This window comes from Felis catus, chromosome F2, assembly GCF_018350175.1.
Source record: "Felis catus isolate Fca126 chromosome F2, F.catus_Fca126_mat1.0, whole genome shotgun sequence".
Taxonomy (NCBI): domain Eukaryota; kingdom Metazoa; phylum Chordata; class Mammalia; order Carnivora; family Felidae; genus Felis; species Felis catus.
Genome location: NC_058385.1, coordinates 63,761,992 through 63,785,541, shown reverse-complemented (window position 1 = coordinate 63,785,541; position 23,550 = coordinate 63,761,992). Strand labels below are relative to the sequence as shown.

The following is a 23,550-nucleotide window of genomic DNA, read 5'->3' as shown; positions in this document are numbered from 1 at the left end:
TATGGATTTATCATAAGAACAACTACACTGCAATTCAAGAGGAAGATAGTGGAACCTAACATTTGGATGAACAGAAAAACTATTACTATTTTGCTCAGTCTGGAACTTGGGGAGAATAATGTATTCATAGGTAGGCTCTTATTACTCATGGAAGAAAATTTAAAATAAGAATTAAACCATTTTAAACAATATATCAAGTGTCTCCACCAAATCTTGCCAGTGGGCTGCTAGACATCTTGGGCCAAGCTCATGACAGAGTTCTGCCTGAACTCCCTGGTGAAAGACAGCTGACAGGCCTGGGAATCGTCAAGTGGAAAAGTACAGTAAATAGGATGAGGGCCTCAGGTCTAAGCAGTTGCAAGAGGATCAACCCATTCTGTTGGTACCCCAGGTGTGCGGACTTCTCAAGGAGGGCAAATAAGTCAACCCAGGATTCCTAGGTTAAAGATTAGAAATCTTTACCGCATTCTCTGGCCAGGCTACTGTTCTTCAAATGTGGTCTGAGTTTATTTTTTTTAATTTTTTTTTCAACGTTTATTTATTTTTTGGGACAGAGAGAGACAGAGCATGAACGGGCGAGGGGCAGAGAGAGAGGGAGACACAGAATCGGAAACAGGCTCCAGGCTCCGAGCCATCAGCCCAGAGCCCGACGAGGGGCTCGAACTCACGGACCGTGAGATCGTGACCTGGCTGAAGTCGGACGCTTAACCGACTGCGCCACCCAGGCGCCCCAAATGTGGTCTGAGTTTATAGCCTGACACATTTTTTTAGTCAACAGCCACAGCCTTCTGAACCTCCAGGAGAAAGTGATTAGGATCACAAAGGCCATGCTCTGATTCCATGCCCAGAAAATACAGAGGGTGCTCCAGACCCAGAGGGCACTGGCTTCCTTTGAACTGCTCAAAGAAATACAATGTGAAGCAACCGCAACAACAATATCCATCCACGTTCAACTTTTTAAACAATTTATAAACGATGCGGATGACTACAGTCCCATTACAACTGCTAGCAAAAAGCAATACCACCATTTTCTTTCATCAACAGACCACACCTATTGCCTATGTACGCAAAAATACTCTCTCAATCATTAAAAGAAAATCTTGGGTAGACACAGAGTTCACACTTCCTTTAGGTTTTCGCCTATCGGGGAAAAACAGTGAACAGAAAAAATGCTAGTTAAGAAAGAAGAAGGCATGAGGTCATAGTATCAAACTTCAAAATTAGCTCCTTTTTCTCTGTATGGAAGACACTGGGACTTGTGCCAGAGCAAGGGTAGCAAGACTGACAGAAACACTGTAAATCCAGTGCACAAATAAATGTCTCATGGAACAAAAAGTTGTGGATCTTTAATGCCAGACCCATGCTTTTTCTTTCTGCAGCCCCAAGGAGGTCCTTCTATACGTACACTTAACTTCCAGTGATAATTACACTCTCTCTCCCTTTCAAATAGACAAAACTTAAAGTAAATTTTTTAAGCAACTCCAATTATCTATTCTCTGCTCAAAATCAATCACATAAATAAATGGTGTCATGGTAGATAGAAATAAGATTCAGTTTCTCAAACATCTCACGTACTTTCCTAAAAGCCAAAGAAGCCAATGACATCTGAAGTCTTTTCTTACTGGGATTTCCTCCAGCAGGTGCCCACCATCTTCCTTCTAGAAAGTTTCTCCACTGGACCATGCCTTTTCAATTCACCTCTGAGACCTCAAAGGTCCCCATCAGATAACCTCCAAGCACAAAACAGTTGAGATATATCCCCTGTCTCAGCCCTTTCACCTAAGCTCCAGACCACCCACTACCCACCAGACATCTTGTCCTGGATGTTCCACAAACAGTGGAAGCTCCACATATGTGTCTGAGACTGACATCATCTTCAGATTAAACTTGCTTCATCATTTATTCTTTTTCAAGTTTTTTTTTTCTTTTAATATTGAGAGAGAGAGAGACAGAGAGAGGTAGAGAGAGAGAGGGAAAGAGAGAATCCCAAGCAAGTTCTGCCCTGTCAGCACAGAACCTGACGCGGGGCCAATCCATGAACCGTGAGATCATGACCTGAGCTGAAATCAAGAGTCGGACGCTTAACCGAATGAGCTACCCAGTCACCCCTATTCTTTTATTAATCTCTTCAACAAATGTCTACTATGACTGAGGCATTGGTCTGCATCAGAGATACAGACACCAATAAGAGAAGTACTGAAGTATAGGTAAACAAGCAATTATGACGCAAAGGTACAGAAGCAATAATAACATGTGAGTTGAAATTAAAGGTCCCGTCTACCGAGCAAAAAGCCTTACAGTCCTCTTTGATATTTCCCTGTTACACCTCCCTCCATATCTAATCAGGAAGGGAGTCTTCTCTCTTCTACCTCTGAAATGGTTCTTGGATTCACTCTCTTCTCTCTGTTCCCCCACCTGGCTCAGACACTCAACCTCTACTTCCCAGACACGTTAGTATAATCTTCCAATGGTCTCTCCTACTTAATTCTTATTCCCCAAGCAACTATGGGTCACAAATATGAGTAGCAGCGATATTGCTATCAGTGTCTCTAAAAACAGAGCTGTTTAAAATCCTCCACAATTTGGCTCCAATCTACCTTTCCAGCTTTGTCTTTTGCTACACCCCCACCCCACACACAGAACTTATATTGTGAGTTATCTGCCTAACTGACGGCATCCCTGAAAGCACCCCAGAAGGGTCTCTGTGCGATCAGTTACTCCACCAATAACCATTTCTGAATTAAGTTAGACTAAGATAGTGGCTCTGAAGGGCTTTGTGATTTGCCTGCTCTTTGTTCCTAAGGACCTGTGCTTGTATCCCACAGTTTTGATGGTGAGTTACCTGAGATTTCTAGTACCACTGCGGAAAGTGTTCTTACATTAATGTAAACAGGGTAAGCAGAATTTGTCTAACTGTTCCCTGTGTGTTGCATGAAGTAGTCAGAAATACGGTCTTTTGCTCAGTGTTTGAACACTGTTCAAGCCTGCCAAGGGTCACGTTCCATGCCTTTGCAAACAAGCACGCCTCACTTTAAGGAAGCAGGGTGTGGTGGTTCTTAACATTTGACTTTTCTACGACTGTAAATTCCAAGCATTAGACATAAACACTCCTAAAACAACTTTCTTTATCTCATTTACATTTCCTTGCTAAGCTGATGAATGACGATCTCTGTACCAACATTTCTGTTTCTGCAAGATTATCGTGTTTACCCAGTAAGGTAGTTTTGCTCATTTATACGCGTTGTGCACTTACTCCGGAGGTTAGCACACTTCTTCTGCAAAAGGCCAGATAATAAATATTTTAGACCTTGGGGGCTATACAGTTTCTGTCACAACTACTCAAATTCTCAATGTGAAGCAGCCACAGACATATGTAAACAGATAGCTGCATTCCAATAAAACGTTAATGACAAAAGCAAGCAGTCTTCTGTTATTTGGCCCATGAGTGGTAGTTTACCCACTCTTAACATACTTTAGAAAAATGAGTCAAAACCAAAAATAAAGGCACAGATCCCAGTAATACAAACAGTAGATTTCAAAAATGAAGTTCAATGAAAACGAAGCTAGATATAGCCGGAAATGCTTAAAATGGTGTATCAGCAGTTTCTGTCAGACTCTTAGGAAACTCTACATTGTGTGCTCAATTTTTAAAGAAAGGAACAAAATAAGGACCAGGTATCAAGTGGTAGAAATATTTTGTAGACCTTCTATTTAAGAGACAAGGCATGACTCAGGTACCTACATACACACATTATAGCTCCTCATTAATGGAACTGATTTGGTAGCATGCAAATTTGGCTTCTGCCGATTAAATCTGCACAGCCTTTTCAGAAGCATGTGAAGAATGAGCTATTTAACAAACCACCACAAAATGACTATGTTCAGTCACTGGTGAGGTCTTAACCGTCATCAAAGTTGTGTGGCACATTTCTACAAGGCAAACAGTTGGTAAAACTGAGTAAAAGCCAACATATGACCCTGCCTAGAAACACAGTAGAACCAGTGAAACACTATTAGGGTAGGTAAAATAAAAAATAATAATCGGAACCAGTGCAGCTAGAGTCCCAGCCCTAATGATTATCTTAAAGTTTTGCGTTACCTTGACCCTGGACAATGGTGCAAAAATAAGCAATTGCCAGAAAAGCTGGAAACAACCAGTATCGCATGTCGCACTGAAAAATCTTCATTTTATCCTCTGCTTTTCACATGAGATGCGGCAATCCTGGAAATAGAGAGCACAGGAATGTTTTGAGAAGCCTGAAAATAATGTATATGCGTCCTCTAAGACAGGCCAACCACCCAACATGGATTAGTAATGTCAGGAAGTAATTCATTCTCCCGGGCACTGTATACTTCACTCTGAAATATGAACTGATAAAAGAAAACCTTTTGAGAAGATGCTGTAAATGGAGAGAATGATCTGAAAGATTTGGGAAAGAAGTTCAGAAAGTACTTTGTGACTCCTTGTAAGGCATAAATTGCACAGTGAATTTTCCAAATGGTTAAATTCCAAAAGTTTATGTGAAATGAGCATTATAATAAGACAATCACAATTTCCTTGACAGGAATGTGTTCCTCCAGGATTTTTCACATAAAGTCAAAAGTCCTTCTATCTGCCTACAAAGTAAAGATATATAGGACCTTTCTTCTGGTAATTAAAGAGAATTTGAAAAACCACTTTGTGCTAATACTAAATCACTGTTCTGCCTTTATTTCACTGGACTGAAAAATCTATAATCGTTTCACCTTTTCTTATAAATTCTTTTGTCCTACGTGTAAATCTAAAAACTCTTCCAAGGTTTTCTTTTTCACAAGGAAATCAATGAAAGAAAAACTACAAGAAAAAGAGAAATGAAAAGGGGCAAAAGAAGGTAGGTAAGGAAGAAAAGAGGGAGGGAGGGAAAGAGGAAGTGTGAAGAGAGAAGAAGCAAGAGTGACTGGTCAATTTACGAGCGCAGTCTACAAATTGTTGGCCATAATTATTTTATAAGCCACTACAAAGGAGAAATTCCAAGAAATTTCCTTGGAGGGTAAAAAGACATCTGAAAAGTTTTCTTCTACCTAGGGCATTTTTTCATTCATGTATTCATTCATTCATTCTCCAATACTGTTTCACAAAAGATCTGAGGCAAATTTCAGATAAATAGCAAATAATGTTTTTAGTATGTCCATTGTGATATTTAGAACATATTTAACTACACAATTTATTAGCAGAGTTGTGTGACCTCTCAGCTTAAACCTTATCTTTCTTGGTTCTTGCTCCCTTATCAGTATTCAAGGGGTGTGTTTCTGACTTCTCTTCTCCCTCCAGAATAGAGAATCTATATATTTATCCACTTTGCGAGGGTTTTTTTGAGAACAAGTTTTTTTTTTGCGTTTTTTTTTTTTTACTCATCAATGCTATGTTTTGTTTTCTGATTTATTTCTGCGCTTATCATCAGGAATTGCTTCTTTTCACTTTTCTCTTCTTATTGTTTTATTTGCTTTTTGTTTTTCTTTGTGATTTTGTTTTTTGCCAAATCTTAATGTGATATTATTCTTTATTTGAGGCCACTAATTTTCCTCTGAATATGCTTTGGCCACATCATATAAACTTCAACTTCCTTTTTAACTGAAGAGTTATTTCAGTGAATGCAGCAAAGCCTAAAAGTCTATGAACAGAGAAAGCAATAGGACTAATGCATTTAAACCTCTGAGATTCTGGTGTAATTCCAGAGTAATACAGTGTATATCCAGAGGAATAAATTGTATTTCCCTCAGGCAATCATTCAAAAACAAATTGGGGGACAAGTACTTTTTGTATAATACCCAATGATAGTCTTGTGTACAACTCTTTTGTGTTGCCAATAAAAGGGAAATCTGTAAGCTTTGATATTCATGAAAATAAACAAGCTAAGATCCTATAATAAAAATTTTAAAATGTACTCAATTGTGCCTAGAAACCCAAAAAATATCTTCTCCTATCATCCTACCATAGTTCCAAAATACTAATTACAAAAGAATATTTCTTTGGGGCACCTGGGTGGCTCAGTCGGTTAAGCATCCGACTTCGGTTCAGGTCACGATCTCGCGGTTCGTGGGTTCGAGCCCTGCATTGAGCTCTGTGCTGACAGCTCAGAGCCTGGGGCCTGCTTCGGATTCTGTGTCTCCCTCTCTCTCTGCTCCACCCTGCTCACACACACTCTCTCTCTCTCTCTCTCAAAAGTAAACATTAAAAAAATTTTTTTCAAAGAATATTTCCTTGGACTGAAATATTCACATACTGGAAGCTTCTTAAAATTCCAAATGGAAAGGCAATACATTAAGTGCCTATTCTAAAAGAATAAGCAACACATTAAGTGACTAATATATGTATTTACTATATATATATTTAGCATTTTAGCATGGGTTGATTCATCACAGATTAGTAAACCAACCATTTGTCAGAACACAAAGGAAATTGAATAAACAGTGAGCAAATTTTGATAAATTAAAGGAGCAAAGACCTTGGGGCATATATAGAACCCTCACTCTACAAAGGCAAGAATAAGATTAGATGGATTATCCAAAGAGATATGAGTGGCACTTATGTAGACAGAAGGCATGAATACAGAGGATTTCAAAAGATGTGGGAGTGGGCTTCAGCCCTAACACAACCAAGAAATCAATAAATCTGCCAGTCACCCAGACAGCTGTCCTGTACAGCCCCCCAAAAACCATACCAGCAGAATCACTCTCTCAACTCAAACAAAATATTCTAAGATTTTGTACCCCAACATTATAACTGTAGGTTTCAACCAGAACCAGGCAAGGGGAAGAAAGGTAAGGAAATAGGCCACATTTGTGTTAAGATCAAGGGACTTTTGGTTAGATACCACACAATAGGATTTTAACATAGGAGAAAACGATCCTTTTACAAACCATAAGCCAAAAGACTTTCTCTGTTCTCTTCAAAACACAAGTCCTGTGTCCAGGTGTTTTGAAGCAATAATTAACGCAACACAATGGAAGCTAATTTGCATTTCACAAAATTTAATTTTAATTAATTAATTAACTAATCAACTATTCTACCTTACTCTTGGTAATTTAAAAACAAACAGTGTTATTTAGATGGAAAAAATTGTGCCATAGCTTATCTTTAAATCTTCCTTTTTGTTGTTTACTTTAAATTAGGATGAGTAATACCATATTGAGAGAAGTGGAATTTTAGTTTTCCCAAGGTTTTCTGCCAAGTCTCCAAATTTTTGGACAGTAAAATAGGGGCAAGAAGAATCCCAATTCCTATTAAAGTGCCATGAGACACTTTAACATTTACCAAAATGTCAAAGCCTAATTTGTTGAAACTTTGCCCAAAATCCTGCCCAACACAAATAACTCTGCCTTGGTTTTTTTTTTTGTTTGTTCGTTCATTTTGTTTTGTTGGTTTAAAAACATCATATTAAAAGTGGGTACTTAGTTCTAAGTTCAGAAGGTATACACCCAATTCTGGGAAAGTTGATAATGTTTAGTATAAGTTTTCTCAAAACACTGTCACAATTTTGTGGCCCATAATTTAAAACTATCCCAATTAGGGCTAATTTGCCCTTCTACTTCATGTGTTCTGTTTTATTTAATCTCATTTGTATAGTTGAGATTAATAAGGAGCAAAGGCCCTGAGTATAGCCAGTTTTATCAAAATTCCTTAAAATATTTATTCTAAAGTTTTTGTAAACCACTGATACACACACAAACGTACATACACACAAACACTTGTACAGACTTACACACACATGTACATTCCAATCTTGCATAATGTTCTCTTCAATCAGTGCTGACTTACAAAAAAAACCCAACCAAACAAACCATGAACTTCAACAAAATCTTTGCTAGCTATCGGGCATTTGGTCTTGAGAGAGTTTGTTATTTGTAGTATTGAGATTTCCATTCCAACAATCTCTTGTTGAGAGTCCCACTATATAACCAAAGCTCTCTACTTGCTACTAAGGAAAATACAAAACTTTATAGTATACAATCCCTGCCCTCAGCGATCTCACAATTTTATTGAAAAGAAAGATCACAAGCAAATACATTGCAAAGCTTAATAAAAGTAAGTATGAAATAGAAGAAAGACTTAGCACAAAGTGGTAATATAAATAGAAAACTGGGAGTTAGGAAGACAATTCTGCCAATAATTTGTTAGGGGTCCTTGGCTAACTGGTGTAACCACTCTGACTTGGTTTCTTCATACAAAATGTGCAAACTAGCATCTATCTGATACAGTGATTGAGATAATGCAGATAATGTATTTAGAACAAAGGTAGCTCTCAGAAAGTTCTAACTAGTTCCAAGTTAGCAACACATTCTAAGAACATGAAGGACAAGGGAATGATAGAATCAATAAATTTTGCTACTGGAGTAGACACTAAAGGAGGAAGGAAATGCAGGATGTCTTTATCTATCCCATCATGTTACGGTTGTAGGACTAACTTGGCAAAAGGCTTAGGTAAAAACCGAAGACCCAGATAATGACAGAGACACAATTATTCGCATGAGTGAACTGCTTTAAACTTTTCAAAATATGCTCCTATCCATGTTTTATCATTTCCTACATGACAGCTCTATATAGATTGAAAATCATCAACCATACGAGCATGTGAAAAATTTGACTTAAGAGCAACTCATAGACTTTAAAAAAAAAAGACTTAGCAGTTCTAGTTGACAAGTTCATGCAAAGATTTAAAAGAAATGAGGATGTGAAAAAAATGGGGATGTTGAAGCATGTTTTAAGCCTAGGAAAAATAAGAATCAGAGGCATGTGATGAATGTCTTCAAATACTTGAAGAGATTTCACGTAGAAAATAAAACAAGCTATTTTGTGCAACTTCTGCAAATCAAAGTTGAATCAATGAACCAACTCAAAGAGATGTGGATTTAGATGTAAAAATTCTCTAACTTAGAACTGGGTCTTCTCTTTTACTAGAAGTTCTGAGGCAGTAGCCTATAAGAGATACTATAGAAGGGAAAGGGAACTGGACAAAATGACCTCTAAGATGCTTTCTCCAACCCTCTACTGTTTATACTTTAATGTTCACTTTATAAAAGGAGAATTTTATAGTCAACTGATGATCTAGGTCATACAGATTTGCAGATAAAAAAGCAAAGGCTAAAAATAGGTCTATAGCTTTTAGATCTATTGCTTTGGTCCAGTGTGTTAACATCGTTTAGCATTCTTTATTTCTTCTCTGCAGTGAAAATACCACCCTCTTCACATCCAGAATAACCAAAGAAGTTTCCAGGATTGGCTAATGAGGTTGACTTAAGCCCCAGAGGAAGTTAGTGATTATTACTCTTATCTGTGAGCACCATGACATAGTAGAAAACAACTCTAAGTTAGGAATAAAGAAGACCTAGCTTTGGTGCTATTAGTTTGGTGATTAGCCTTTCCCACCCCCACCCCTGTCCCCCAGTGAACTCCCCACTGCGCATGGCATTGTGACCAGAAATCAAGTGGAAAGCCATAGTCTTATTAGCATAGAGTATCAAAGGGCAAAAAGAGTTCAGGAACTCTAGAAACTGCAAATTGAGAAGGGACATGTCAGAGACGAGGAGAAATAAAATCAGCATAAAAACTCTCCTCAAATCCTGGACACTTCAGAATCATAAAGAGTCAAATAATCAAGAAAACTTAGCCATCATAAATGTGTGTGCATTTAATAGTAGAACTTCAAAATACATGAAGCAAAATACGATAAACTAAAGAAAGGAATAATAAGCAAAATTACAGATGTTAACACTTCTCTCAGAAACTGACTGAAAAACTAGACAGAATATCAATAACAACACAGCAGATGTGAATAACTCTACCAACAAATTAATCTGTAATGATCATTACATCCAACAACTGCAGAATGTACTTCTTTTTTTTAAGTGTACACAGAAAGTTTTATAAAACAGGCCATATACTGGACAATAAAATGGGATTCAAAAAATTTCAAAAGCTTGAAAGTTTACAGAGTATGGTTTCTGACAGTAACAGAATTAAATTACAAGCCAACAATATCAGGGGCACCTGGGTGGCTCAGCTGGTTAAGTGTCTAACTTCAGCTCAGGTCATGATTTCATGGTTCACAAGTTCAAGCCCTGCATAGGGCTTTGTGCTGACAGCTCAGAGCCTGGAGCCTGCTTCGGATTCTGTGTCTCCCTGGCTCTCTGTCCACCCCTGCTCACATTCTGTCTCTGCCTCTTTCTCTCAAAAGTAAATAAACATTAAAAAAAAATTTTTTTAATCAAAAATATTACAATATCTTTAAAAATTCAAAGTATCTAGAGATTGAACATGTTTCTAATTAATCCATAGGTCAAAGAAGAAATCACAATGGAAATTAAAAATATTTGGAAGTCAATAAAAATAAAAAGACAACACATGAACATCTGTGGAATGCAGTTGAGGGATTAGAGAGAAATCTCTAAGTTAAAATATTTACATAAAAAAGAAAAAACATTTAAAATCACTAATCTAATGTTCTACCTAAAAAAGCCAGGAAAAGAAGAGCAAATTAAATCCAAATTAAATTGAAGAAAGGGATTAATAAAGAGTACAAACCAAGGAACCACATAAACTCATATTAGTGAAAATTAACAAAGCCAAAATTTGCTTCTCTGAAATAGTAATAAACTTGAAAGATCTTAAGAAAGAGTGATCAAGAAACAAAGATAGGGAACACAACTAACAATACCAGGAATAAAAGAAATTATATCACTACATATTTCACAAACCAACAAATGATAAAAAGGAAAAACATTAATAACTTTATGCCAGTAAGTCTAAGAATTTAGTTTAATTGAAAAAAATCTTTGAAACACTGAACTTGCTAAAACAGACATATGAAGAAACAGAAAATCCAAACAGCCCTATATGAATTATAGAGATTAAATTTGTTATTAAAAATATTCACAACCTAATGGTTGCCAGAGGGGAGGGGAATGGGAATTGGGCAAAATGGGTGAAGGGGAGTGAGATATACAGGCTTGTGGTTATGGAATGAATAGGTCATGAGAATAAAAGACACAGAATAAAGAATATGTCAGTGACATTATAATGGTAATGTATCAGGACAGATGGTGGCTACGCTTGTGGTGAACATAACATAATATAATTTATAATGTATAAACTTGTTGAATCACACCTGTTGTAAATCTGAGACTAATGTAACATTGTGTGTCAATTATACTCAAATATATGTATTTTTTTCTTTTTATGAATATATATGTATATATATGTATACATATGTTAAGCAAAGTTAGAGATGGTTTCACTAGTGAATTCTATCAAATATTTAAGGGAGATATAATATCAATTCCACACAAACCTTTTCAGAAAACAGAGGTGAACTAGCATCTTTTTATCAAAAACCGATGTCATTACAAAAAAATTTAAATTACAGGATGTCTTTCATGAACATAGATACAAAAATCCATTCACCAATATATATAAAAATCATTACCAAATGGGGTATATTCTAGAAATGTTATGACTAGTTTAATATTTTAAAATCAATATCACTAAGCATGTTAGACAATATATAAATAAATATACATATCCTCTCAATAGAAACAGAGAAAACACTTGAGAAAAGTCACTACCCATTCATGATTTAAAAGAAACCCAGCAAACTAAGAATAGAGGGGAACTTTATTAATCTGACAAAGGGCATCTATGAAAAAAAATCATATATAATGGAGAAATATTGAATACTTTTCTCCTAAGATCAAGAATAGGAAATGGATGGGAATGCAAACTGGTGAAGCCACTCTGGAAAACAGTATGGAGTTTCCTCAAAAAAGTAAAACTAGAACTACCCTATGACCCAGCAATTGCACTACTAGGTATTTATCCAAGGTATACAGGTGTGTTGTTTCGAAGGGTCACATGCACCCCAATGTTTATAGCAGCACTATCAACAATAGCCAAAGTATGGAAAGAGCCCAAATGTCCATCGATGGATGAATGGAAAGAGAAGATGTGGTATAGATATAGATATACATATACATATACATATATATATATATATATATATATATATATATGTATTACTCAGCAATCAAAAAGAATGAAATCTTGCCATTTGCAGCTACGTGGATGGAACTAGAGGGTATTATGCTAATCGAAATTAGTCAGAGAAAGACAAATATCATATGACTTCACTCATATGAGGACTTTAAGATACAAAACAGATGAACATAAGGGAAGGCAAGCAAAAATAATATAAAAACAGGGAGGGGAACAAAACATAAGAGTCTCTTAAATATAGAGAACAAACAGGGTTGTTGGAGGGGTTGTGGGAGGGGGGATGGGCTAAATGGGTAAGGGGCATTAAGGAATCTACTCCTGAAATCATTGTTGCATTATATACTAACTTGGATGTAAAATAAAAAATAAATTAATTGAAAAAAGAAATTAAAAAAATTTCCTTCTGAATGAAACAACAAAAAAGGAAATGGATGTCAGCATTGTAACATGTTTACCATTTCATTCAACATTGTACTAGAGGTCTTAACCAGGGCAATAAGGTGGGAAAAAAAAAAAGAAAAGAAAAGAAAAGGCAGAAAGAATGGGAAGGCAAAAGTAAAAGTATCTTTATTTAAAACCAACATGATTTTTTGCACAGAAAACCGTAAAGAACATATCAAAGAAAAAAAAGACCTACTTGAACTAATAAGTAAATATAGGAAGTCTGCAGAACACAGATCAATAGGTAAAAATTAATCATATTCTTATAGCAACAAACAAATGGAAAAGAAAATAGTTTTTAAAATTCCATATAGGATAACATCAAAAAACACAAAATACTTAAAAATCAATTAAGACATGGTATGCTCTACACTCTTTGATGTAAAAACTGTAAAAATACAAAACTGAATTCCTGAGAGAAATTTAAAAAGGCTTAAATACATCGAGTAGTATACTATGCTCATGGACTGAAAAACCCAGTATACTATGTTCATGGATTGAAAACCCAATTGTTAAAATGTCTTCAAATTAATCTATATGTTCAAAGCAAGTTTAATCAAAATTTCAGGTCATTTTTTATAGAAATTAACTAATTGATTCAAAAAATTTGCAGGGAAATGCAAAGGACTTAGAACAATCAAAACAATCTTTCAAAAGGAGAACAAAGTCAGATGACTCATAATTCCTGATAACAAGCCTTACTATAAAAGCAACTGCAATGACAATAGAGAGGCAGATTATTCTTTGATAAAACTTGCTAATAAAATTTTCATATGAATAAATGCACTAATATTAATAAGTGAGTTTAGTTTGTAGCTTTCTTTTTATGCTGTGTCAAGTGTGTATATCAGCATTATTTTTCTGATTTCATAAATTTAATTTTGATTTTTCCTTTCTGTAAATGGTCCTTTGGAACAATTATAACAGTATTGGTATTATTGATTTCTTCTACATTTTTGTTAACCATTTAATTACAAAATCATGGAAGTTTGGGATTTGGGGGAGGCTACTTTTTTCTTTTAATTGTTTTTAATGTTTTATTTATTTTTAAGACAGAGAGAGAGGGACAGAGCATGAGTGGGGATGGGGCAGAGAGAGAGGGAGACACAGAATCTGAAGCAGGCTCCAGGCTCTGAGCTGTCAGCACAGAGCCCGACACGGGGCTTGAACTCACGAACTGTGAGATCATGACCTGGGCGGAAGTCAGATGCTCAACAGACTGAGCCACCTGGGTGCCTCAAGGGGGAGGCTACTTTTTAACAACTTTTTCAAATTTTTTATGCCTGTTGTCTTATTTATAATTTCTATAAACTTAGGATGTTTTACTAATTTGTACTTTGCTTAAAAGTAATCCATATCGGGGCGCCTGGGTGGCGCAGTTGGTTAAGTGTCCGACTTCAGCCAGGTCACGATCTCGCAGTCCGTGAGTTCGAGCCCCGCGTCAGGCTCTGGGCTGATGGCTCAGAGCCTGGAGCCTGTTTCCGATTCTGTGTCTCCCTCTCTCTCTGCCCCTCCCCCGTTCATGCTCTGTCTCTCTCTGTCCCAAAAATAAATAAACGTTGAAAAAAAAAAATTAAAAAAAAAAAAGTAATCCATATCATCCTTGTTTTCTAATTTATCAACATACAATAATTGTAATTAGTATTCAATTCTTATAAATTTCTGTAATTTTGTGATTGTTTTCTATTTTCATACTTAAACATTTGGGCTCCTCTCACTTTGCTTCTTAAATTACAAAAAAAAAATAAAAAAACTGTATCAAATTCACAACATCAAAGTAGAAAGAAAAGAAGCAGTAAGCTAGAATAAGGAAACAGGGAGGAGAGGAAAAATTATAAAGACAAGATGAGAAGGTAGTAAAAATACAGAAAAAAAAACAAGGGAAAGAGGAAGATAGTACATACTGCCCGTGTTCAAATCTTATACAGACTTTTCTTTTTTTTTTAATTTTTTTTCAACGTTTATTTATTTTTGGGACAGAGAGAGACAGAGCATGAACGGGGGAGGGGCAGAGAGAGAGGGAGACACAGAATCGGAAACAGGCTCCAGGCTCTGAGCCATCAGCCCAGAGCCTGACGCGGGGCTCGAACCCACGGACCGCGAGATCGTGACCTGGCTGAAGTCGGACGCTTAACGACTGCGCCACCCAGGCGCCCCCAGACTTTTCTTAATAGTGTGTCTGTCACTTGCTGGTTTTGTGACCCCAGGCAAGGTAGTTTCTGTCCTGGGAGCTCAGCAATCTGAACTCTAAAAGAAGAATAATATTTACTTCTGCAAGTATTTGAGAGACTTGAATGTGTTTCTGAAAGACAAAAAGGCAGGTACTCAAAAAAAGAAAAAAGGCAGTACTTCTACACACACACACACACACACACACACACACACACACACACACACTCATACATAGTATAAAGACAAAAAGGGGATGCCTGGGTGGCTCAGTGGGTTAAGCATCCGACTTCAGTTCAGGTAATAATCTCACAGTTCATGATTTCAAGCCCCACGTTGGGCTCTGTGCTGACAGCTCGGAGCCTGGAGCCTACTTCAGATTCTGTGTCTCCCTCTCTTTCTTTCCCTCCCCTGCTCGCTCGCTCTCCCTCTCTCTCTCAAAAGTAAATAAACACTAAAAAAAGAGAGAGAGAGACAGAAAGGATCCAAGATCACCTTCCTGGCCAAATATGGGCCAGTGTTGCCTAGACTGGTAGTCCTCAAAATAACCTCAAAATAGTTCAGTCTATGAACGATGAGATAAGGAAATTATGCCAAAATGTAAATCAATGCATTGGTTTGCTTTCTTCTTCAAGAAAGCTTTGCTATGAAAAAAAAAATATCTCTGCTGAACTAACAGTTTGCTTACTGACATATTTGATTTACATCCTGGTACAGTTTTATCTCAGCAGGCAGAAGTAACAATTTGTGGATAGACACCAATCAGCAGACTATAATTTGCCTAGCACTGGCTTAGATCCCTCACTGCAGACCTCCCAACGGATTGCATCTACCCCTCTGTCCACCGTAACTCTCCAGCAAACCACAGAGCCTTGGTAACTATTTTTACCTTCTGGGTTTTGGATACTATAAGACATCTAGATGGCAGCTTAGCCCATAATAAAAAAGGTTCAAAGTGCATAATAGGTCATGAATAAGTGTTGATTGATTGAATAATAGATGACTGAATGATCAGGGCTGATGTGTATAGGTTACAGTTGATGCACTATACAATTTGCACTTGGCCGAGAGTGAGCGATGCTTGAAACTGGCACTCTGCTTTCCAACTTGAATGCAAAGCTGTGTTATTCAGAGGAAAGGGTACTATTTTCTTCTTCCAATGGCATGGGTATGCCCAGAGAGACCACCTTTTTCTAATTCATAGAAAGACCCTATGTAGATTAACAGCAGTCCTGTGAATGACTCAAATGCAAGGGACTTGACTGCAAATTGACCTCAGAAGACCGCTCAATCTTAAACTAGGTGCTGTAAGTTCTACAGGATAGAAGGCACAGCCATCCCCAAAGCATGACAAATTAGAGTGACAACTCCTTGATTCAGGAATGATCCATGAGCTGGCTCTTTCTTTTCACCTCCTTCTTTTTTTTTTTTTTTTTAATTTTTTTTTCAATGTTTATTTATTTTTGGGACAGACAGAGACAGAGCATGAACGGGGGAGGGGCAGAGAGAGAGGGAGACACAGAATCGGAAACAGGCTCCAGGCTCCGAGCCATCAGCTCAGAGCCCGACGTGGGGCTCGAACTCACGGACCGCGAGATCGTGACCTGGCTGAAGTCGGACGCTTAACCGACTGCGCCACCCAGGCGCCCCTGGAGGGTTGTCTTTAACTAAACTCTACACTATAAGCAGTATAAGGGGTAGCTGCACATCTCAGTGTAGGTATCTCATCCTTTAGGAAGGCTTCCCTGATCTCCCAGGTGTGGGTTACATGCTCCACCATGGTTCCTATGGTAGTAATCTTTATATTGCACTCTGAAGCACCTAACACTGTACTGTAATTGGCTATTTGCATTTCTACCTACCAACGCGTATTGTATTTTGAATGGTTGGCACAATTTTGGTACATGGCAGGAGGCAGCTCAGGGAAGTCGAGGAAGAATGGAAGCCAAAAACCTGCAGTAAACTCTTTTTAGGTATCAATTCATTTCAATGTAGATTATCAATCTGTCTATAAAAACAGACAGAGAGCCACCCAGGATGGAACAGACGGTTGTCTAATAGTGTCCCCTTAGTGCCCCTAGTTATAGACATATCCTAAGACAATCGATGGACTCAGCAAAGCCCAGCCTCCCTCTAGATCAATTTTCATAAACAATCCAGGTAATTTCTGGGAAGAAAGCGACCAAGCGCTGCTCCCAAAATTGAAAGTTAGAGACACCTGCCTGGATAGATCCAACAAAGGCCCACTGACGGCTAAGTTTGCTAAGAGCATAGATTAAAAAAATCACCTTGAAGAAATGGGGAGTCTAGTCTCCAAGTCCTGACTTAGACCCTCAACTCTCAGAAATTCCCATGGCCTTTCTAGTCACCACCCTCTCAAAAATGGAGAAGAGAAAGAGAGAAGGGGGAAAGTGGGAAGAAGGGAGAATAAGGGATGAGAGCAGCCATTTTTGTCTTTCAGGCTCTGTACTGGATCATAGATCTTGACCCTCCAGTGTGGCTATTGTTATCCCTGTTTTCTAGATGACAAAAATAAAGCTCAGAGAGGTTAAGAAACATGGACAGGGGCACAGAGGAGCAAGTTCCATCCCCTGTTTCAGCTACTAGACTGTATGGCCTCAGTTGACATCGTCCATGTCATTCACACACCCCTCCCCAACCCCATCAAAGAAGCTGATGGAGAATATATCCAGTGGGATCTGGGTTCAAATCTTTTTTTTTTTTTTTTTAATTTTTAGAGATTGAGAGAGAGACAGAGAGCAAGCCAGGGACAGGGGAGAGGGAAAGGGAGAGAGAGAGAGAGAGAGAGAGAATATCTCAAACAAGACCCATGCCCAGCATGAAGCCCCATGCAGGGCTCAATCCCACAACCTTAGGAATATGACCCTAGCCAAAATCAAGAGCCTGACACTCAACCAGCTGAGCCACCCAGGCATTCCCATTCAAATCTTATACAGACTTTCCTTAACCGTGTGTCTGTTTTGTGACCCCAGGCAAGGTAGTTCTATCCTGGGAGCTCAGTGATGTGAACTCTAAAAGAAGAATAATATTTACTTCTGCAAGTATTTGAGAGACTTAAATGTGTTTCTGAAAGACAAAAAGGCAGGTATTCAATAGGTATTCAAAAAAAAAAATGCCAGTACTCTCTCTCTCTCTCTCTCTCTCTCTCTCTCTCTCTCTCACACACACACACACACACACACACACACACTCACCACCTCCGCTGGAACAGGTTGGTCTCCACTCAAGGCTTATTGTATACAGAAGAGTAACTGGATCCCTGCCACTTTGTATTTAGTTATAGAAGAAGCAAGAAGAGATTGTTTTCCCGACACCCAGCTCTATCAAGGGCAAAACTGCCAAGGAGGAAGTTTGTTTTTGTCATTTTCCTTTAAGCTCTCCACTCCCCACCCCGGACTCCAGCTGTCTCCTCTGTACCTTGGGGGCACCATCTAGTGTCTCATTTAACAACAACCTTGTTCTATGTAAACTGTCCTCGTCTCAGATAATTTGTTAGCTCAGCGGTACTCAAATAATACCACCTCAGCCTGCGGCAATTCAGGAAGGCCTTTGTCCTTTAAAGGAATCTTGGGTTACACACAACAGGCCAGGAAAACGGCAGTCATTTGGCTGAGTTTGGATAAAAATGATGGCAAATGTGGCTCTGGAGTCACATAACTGCTAAAATTGTCTGTCAGCTTAAAACAGGCAAAAGATTTTTGTGCTTTACTAGGTGACATTAGGAAGTATTTAGGAGCCAAAGGGCACACACCCCAAGGAATTTTTTTGGTTTTTTTTTGGTGTGTGGGCTGGGGCTTGACCTAGTGCCCCTGAAGTCGTACCACTTTGCTCAGCCCATTCTTCAGGCAGCCCTGGCTGATCCGGAAAACCAAGACGCGCACGTGGAAGGCCCCAAGAGTTCTCCGAAATCCTCAGCTGGACCGTTAGCAGCAGGAAAAGGGCCAAAGGGCTCCTCCCATCAATCCTGAAGCCTGGGACCTGCCCAAAATTGTTCCAGGAATTCTGATGGGTTCCAAGAAAGCCTTCTCGGGGATTTACTGAGAGGCCTCACCAGTGTGGCTCCCGTCCTTCCAAAGGGACCCCCAGGAGCCCAGGGCTGCAGTGGAGGCTCAGGTCCATCCTGGCACAGGGCTCTCCAGGCAGAAGCAGAGATGCCCAGTGTTTAGTGTGTATATTGTACATGGATAAACCTTGAAAACATTTTGCCAGGTGAAAGAAGCCAGTCACAAGGACCACGTGCATATCGTATGCCTCCATTTACATGAAATGTCAACAGAAAGTACAGGTCAGTGGTTGCCAGGGGCTGAGGGGTGGGGGATGGTCAGATTGAGAAGAAATGGGAAGTTCCTGCTAAGAAGTATGGAATATGATAAGTATGATAAAATGTTCTAAAATTGATTGTGGGGATGGCTGCACCACTCTGTGAATATACTCTCTGAATATAAAAACCATGGAATTGTATACTTGTATAGTGTAAGAATTAATATCTCAATAAAGCTGTTGAAAAAAAAAAATCCTGAAGCCTATTACAGTAACCAAGCCATTAGGGCCAGATTCAGAGCAAATCCATCCAAGCTGCTCTTTGGGAATAAGCAAAAGTCCAAATGTTATCCCTTCACTCAGTCACTCCTTCATTCACTCATTCTAAATTTACCAGTGAGTTCTCTGTGTGCACAACTGGACCACCTTATCAGAAACAGAACACCAATTTTCCTAATGGCACCCAGCACGAGTCTGATTGCTGGATTTGAATACAACCCCTTTGTCACAGGCTGAAACTAGGAAGCGCCCTCCTAAGCCCTTCCTAGGTGAGGGGCCCCAAAGTCTTTAAAGGGGAGTTTCAGGAACATCTGTTTGCATTTTTGCCACCAAGTCTTACCCCATTATCTTTCTCTGCTCCTCCCTCTCCCTGTTCCTCCCCCTTCAGCCTCTGCCCAGCAGACTCTCTAAAACTTCCAAAAGGGAGTCCAAAACTTCCAGAGGGAATGAGGCTTTCAGTAGCAGCTCCAGAAGCAATTTTCAGGGGGGAAATCCTGGCCCCCGGTGAGAGCTGCACACGGGCTCCATTTGGGCATCTTCCCTAAAGACAAGTCCAAAGCCTGGGCCTACGTAGGAAGGGAGACCCCCCAGTCAACCCTGAGCTCGTGTGCCACAGGGCGTGCTTCACACAGAGGACCCAAGAACCCACTACCACAGTCCCAGTGCCTCTAGTCCTGGACTTGCGGGCGGCGTCCAGACTCGCCTAGGACAGAAGGCACTCCTGTGGCCCCACGCTGGTTCCTCCTGGCCCTTCCCTAACCCTGCCCTGCCGGTGCGCGCTGCACGCCAAAGCCCAGCTCTCCTGGATGCATCCCTGCCCGGGGGCAGCGTGCGTACCCGGAGGCTTCAAGCAGGGAAGGGATGCAGAGGGATAAACCTGGAGGAGATGAGGGGCGGAAAAGCCAGGGCGGAGAAGACCCTCCGACACCACAGCCTGGCGGTGCGTGTCAAAGCCGCAACCTCCGGCGAGAAAAAAGCCCGCAGCATCCGGGTTTCCTGGCGCAGACACAGAAGAGCAGCTACCGCCAACGTCCTCCATCTATGCGCTCTTTTTGCTCCTCTTTGCGTCTAGCGCCTGACCCCAGCGCTGATCTGTGGCTGGGTAAATTTGGTCTCCCAGGACCTCTATCAACTGCTCTTCCAAGAGCCCCCAAATACAATCTAAATAAAAAGAGCGTGCTGTCTATTTATATACAGCCCTCCAAGACAAATTCCTAAACCCCTTTCTCACCAGACTGTCGCCTTGACTAAGCCGCTTCCACTTGGAAATGCTGGAATTGCCCGTGTCTCCAAGCCAAAACCTCTCCTTGCCGCCGCGCGCTCAAGGCACCCACGTACAGGGCAAAGTTCCCGGGAGCAACACAAGGCATCACACTGGCTTTGCATTCGCAGCACGTAGCACCTCCAAACTCCCTGCCCAGCGAATCCCGCTAGGAGGCATCTGGGTGCACCAGCCCATCCCACCCCGGAGGTCCCCGGCCATCCGGGGAGCCCGCTCTGATAAGGTCCATGGAATTGCGCTGCGTCTGCAGGTGGCTCACCCTCTCTCTCCACTTTTCCTTCCTCACAAATAGATTTTTCAAGGCCGACCCGAAGTAGGGCAGAGAAACATTAGAACTGACCTGTGCAGGGGAATGTTCTAGCCCAGGTTGGGGACCTCTCGATGCCTAGGTAGGATCCAAGTTCCGCCGAGAGTTGGTTCTTGGCGGCGCACTGCTCTCACTGGCTTCCCGCCTTGTGCCCCTTTTAATTAGCCTCTCGCTCTCCCTTTCCCTCTTCCCTCTCCCCCTCTCCCTCTCCCACTCCAGCTCCCACTCGGCAACCCGGAGCTACCTCCTCTCCGGCGCTTCCCTCCTGCCAGGCGCCCAGGATCAGATAAGAGGAAAGGAAGGCCAACGGGCGGCCAATTATAGAGCGGAAGGTGGCCGCGGGGGCGGAGGTTGGGGAGGTGGGAGGCAGGCCTAAGTCTCAAACGCCCCCTACCTTATCTCCTCCTCCTCTCCCCACCCCCTCCCCACTAGAGGAGCCCGCCCGCGCGCCTCCCCTGCGCCGCCCCTGACCTGGCTGCGGCCCCAGGTGCGCGTCGCAGCCGGGTGTCGTGAGCCCCCTCGGACCGTGGCTAGTGTGGGGCTGCTGAGCCAGGCCCTGCGGCCGCTTTGCGAGGTGTGGCACCCCCTCCAGGACTCAGCTACTGTGCGCCCACTACCCGTCCCCCAAACCCGGCTTGTCTTCCCGCGTCAAGGACTTTGAGCTTGGGAGCGCGCACCCACTGAGCGCGGAAGGTACCCTTCCTCCCCTCTTGTCGCTTCCTTGTCCGAACCGGGGGCTGCCAACGCAGCGACGTTCAAATTGTGACGTGCAGAATCATCTGAGGGTGTTGAAATGGATGTTTTTGTAGGCTTATGAGGACGAATGTCGGCAGTGTCCACAGCTGCAACTTCCCGAACTGCAGATTCCCACTCGCAAAGATCCTGTTTCAACAGGTCTGGGCTGAGGCCGGGACTCTGCATTTCTCAAACGCCCTGGTGGTTCTGATGCATGCAGGCCACCCTGTGAGGGTCTCTACCCTGAGATATGAAGACCCCGTGTCCAGTGTCAAGGGACTGGGGCTGCGCAGTCACCCTCTGGGCCCCCTAAAAAAGTCATCATCGTTACCCATTTTTGAACCGTGCACAAGTCCCCTTCGGCGTTCTTTACATTACAGCTGGTGTGCACACAAACGTTGGGGAGGGAGTTACAGAAACAATTTAGCAAGAGCTCATTTGTGCAGGAAAAAGCTCTCTCACGTTGGAAAACAGCTAACGGCTCATGATAGAAGAGAAAGGGCAAGCGGTCTTCTTAACCTGCTTCCCACAAGCCCAGCTGAGAATACAGAAAGAGGGGCGTTTGAAACCTTTAGAGGGAGGTCCCTTGGACATTCTAAGCGGCCCAACCGCTGTCAGCCACCAACTCCCCTTTCCCCGATTTTGCGTGCTGTTTTATCTCCTTGTCAGTGCTCTGAACTTCCTCGCTGGTCCTGCGCACCGACGCTCTGCCTCCATTGGTCCCTTTTCAAATTGGCCTTGGCTCTGCCACAGGGCGGGGCCCAAGCTAGGCGCGGTTTTGCAAACTGGGCTTCACTTCTCGGGGGTCAGGCAGCGGGTGCAACTTTGAAGGAGGCCGACCGCGTCCGAGCGCTCCAGATAGACTGCAAGGGTGCGAGCGCCACCTGCTGGTTCCGCCTGGGGGTTTGGGAGAGGGCGGGAACTGCAAAGATAGCCATCCACCCGAGATTGCCTTGAAGAGACCAGAATTCCTGAAATGCAAAATTTACTCCTGGAGACAGCTACCACTTTGGTTGCTCCTCTGCCCCACCTCCCCATGCAAGTGCCGGTTCCCTCTTTTCACTAATAAAATCTCTTTTGTAAAATTTAAGTATAGCTGACTCACAATATTACATTAGTTTCAGGTGTACAACATAGTGATTTAGCTTATGTTAAGCTCACCCCAGGTGTCGCTACCATCTGTCACCATGCAATGCGATTACAGTATCATTGACTATATTCCCTATGCCGTGCCTTTCATCCCTGGGATTTATTCATTCCATACCTGGAAACCGCTATTTCCCACTCCCCTTCGCCCATTTTGCCCATCCCTCTACCCCCTCCACTCTGGCAACCAACAATTTGTTCTCTGTGTTTATGGGCCTGTTTCTGCTTCATTTTGTTTTTCAAATTCCACACATAAGTGAAATAATATGGCATTTGTCTTTCTCCGACTTATTTCACTTAGCATAATACCCTCTCAGTCCATCCATATTGTCACAATGGCAAGATCTCGTTCTTGTTTATGGCTGAGTAATATTCCAGTGTGTGTGTGTGTGTGTGTGTGTGTGTGTGTGTGTGTGTGTGACACTTTCTTCATCCATTCTTCTATCAGTGGACACTTAATTTGCTTCTATAACTTGGCTTTTGTAAGTAATGCTGCAGTAAATGTAGGAGTACACATATCTTTTTGAATTCGTGTTTTTATTTTCTTTGGGTAAATACCCAGTGGTGGAATTACTAGATTGTATGATTTTTTTTATGTTTGTTTATTTTTGAGAGAGACAGAGACGGAGCGTGAGCAGGGGAGGTGCAGAGAGAGAGGGACATCCAGAAACTGAAGCAGGCTCCAGGCTCTGAGCTGTCAGCACAAAGCCCGACACTTGGTTCAAACTCAAGAGCCTTGGGATCATGATTGTATGATATTTCTGTTTTTAAATAAAATCTATTCATGTTGGGGTGCCTGGGGGGCTCAGTTGGTTGAGCGTCCAACTTCGGCTCAGGTCATGATCTCACTACTCCTGAGTTGGAGCCCCACATTGGGCTCGC

At 41.2% G+C, this 23,550-nt stretch overlaps 1 protein-coding gene across 5 annotated transcripts in view; it reads right to left on the bottom strand.

The window, feature by feature from the left end:
- The window catches only part of COL14A1 (collagen type XIV alpha 1 chain), a 216,241-nt gene extending 195,086 nt beyond the window's left edge, over positions 1-21,155 (bottom strand). For 3 of the 5 annotated variants that reach the window (XM_006943363.5, XM_006943360.4, XM_006943362.4), the window contains exons 1-2: positions 20,821-21,075; positions 4,100-4,222 (exon numbers count right to left, since the gene is read on the bottom strand). In XM_006943363.5, the coding sequence (XP_006943425.2) occupies positions 4,100-4,187 (88 nt within the window). In that variant the 5' untranslated portion in view covers positions 4,188-4,222; positions 20,821-21,075. Of the gene's footprint in view, positions 1-4,099; positions 4,223-20,429; positions 20,578-20,820 lie in introns of those variants that run through there. The other 2 variants (XM_006943361.4, XM_019823072.3) reach the window with 2 other exon arrangements.
- Between the last annotated feature and the right edge of the window lie 2,395 nt (positions 21,156-23,550).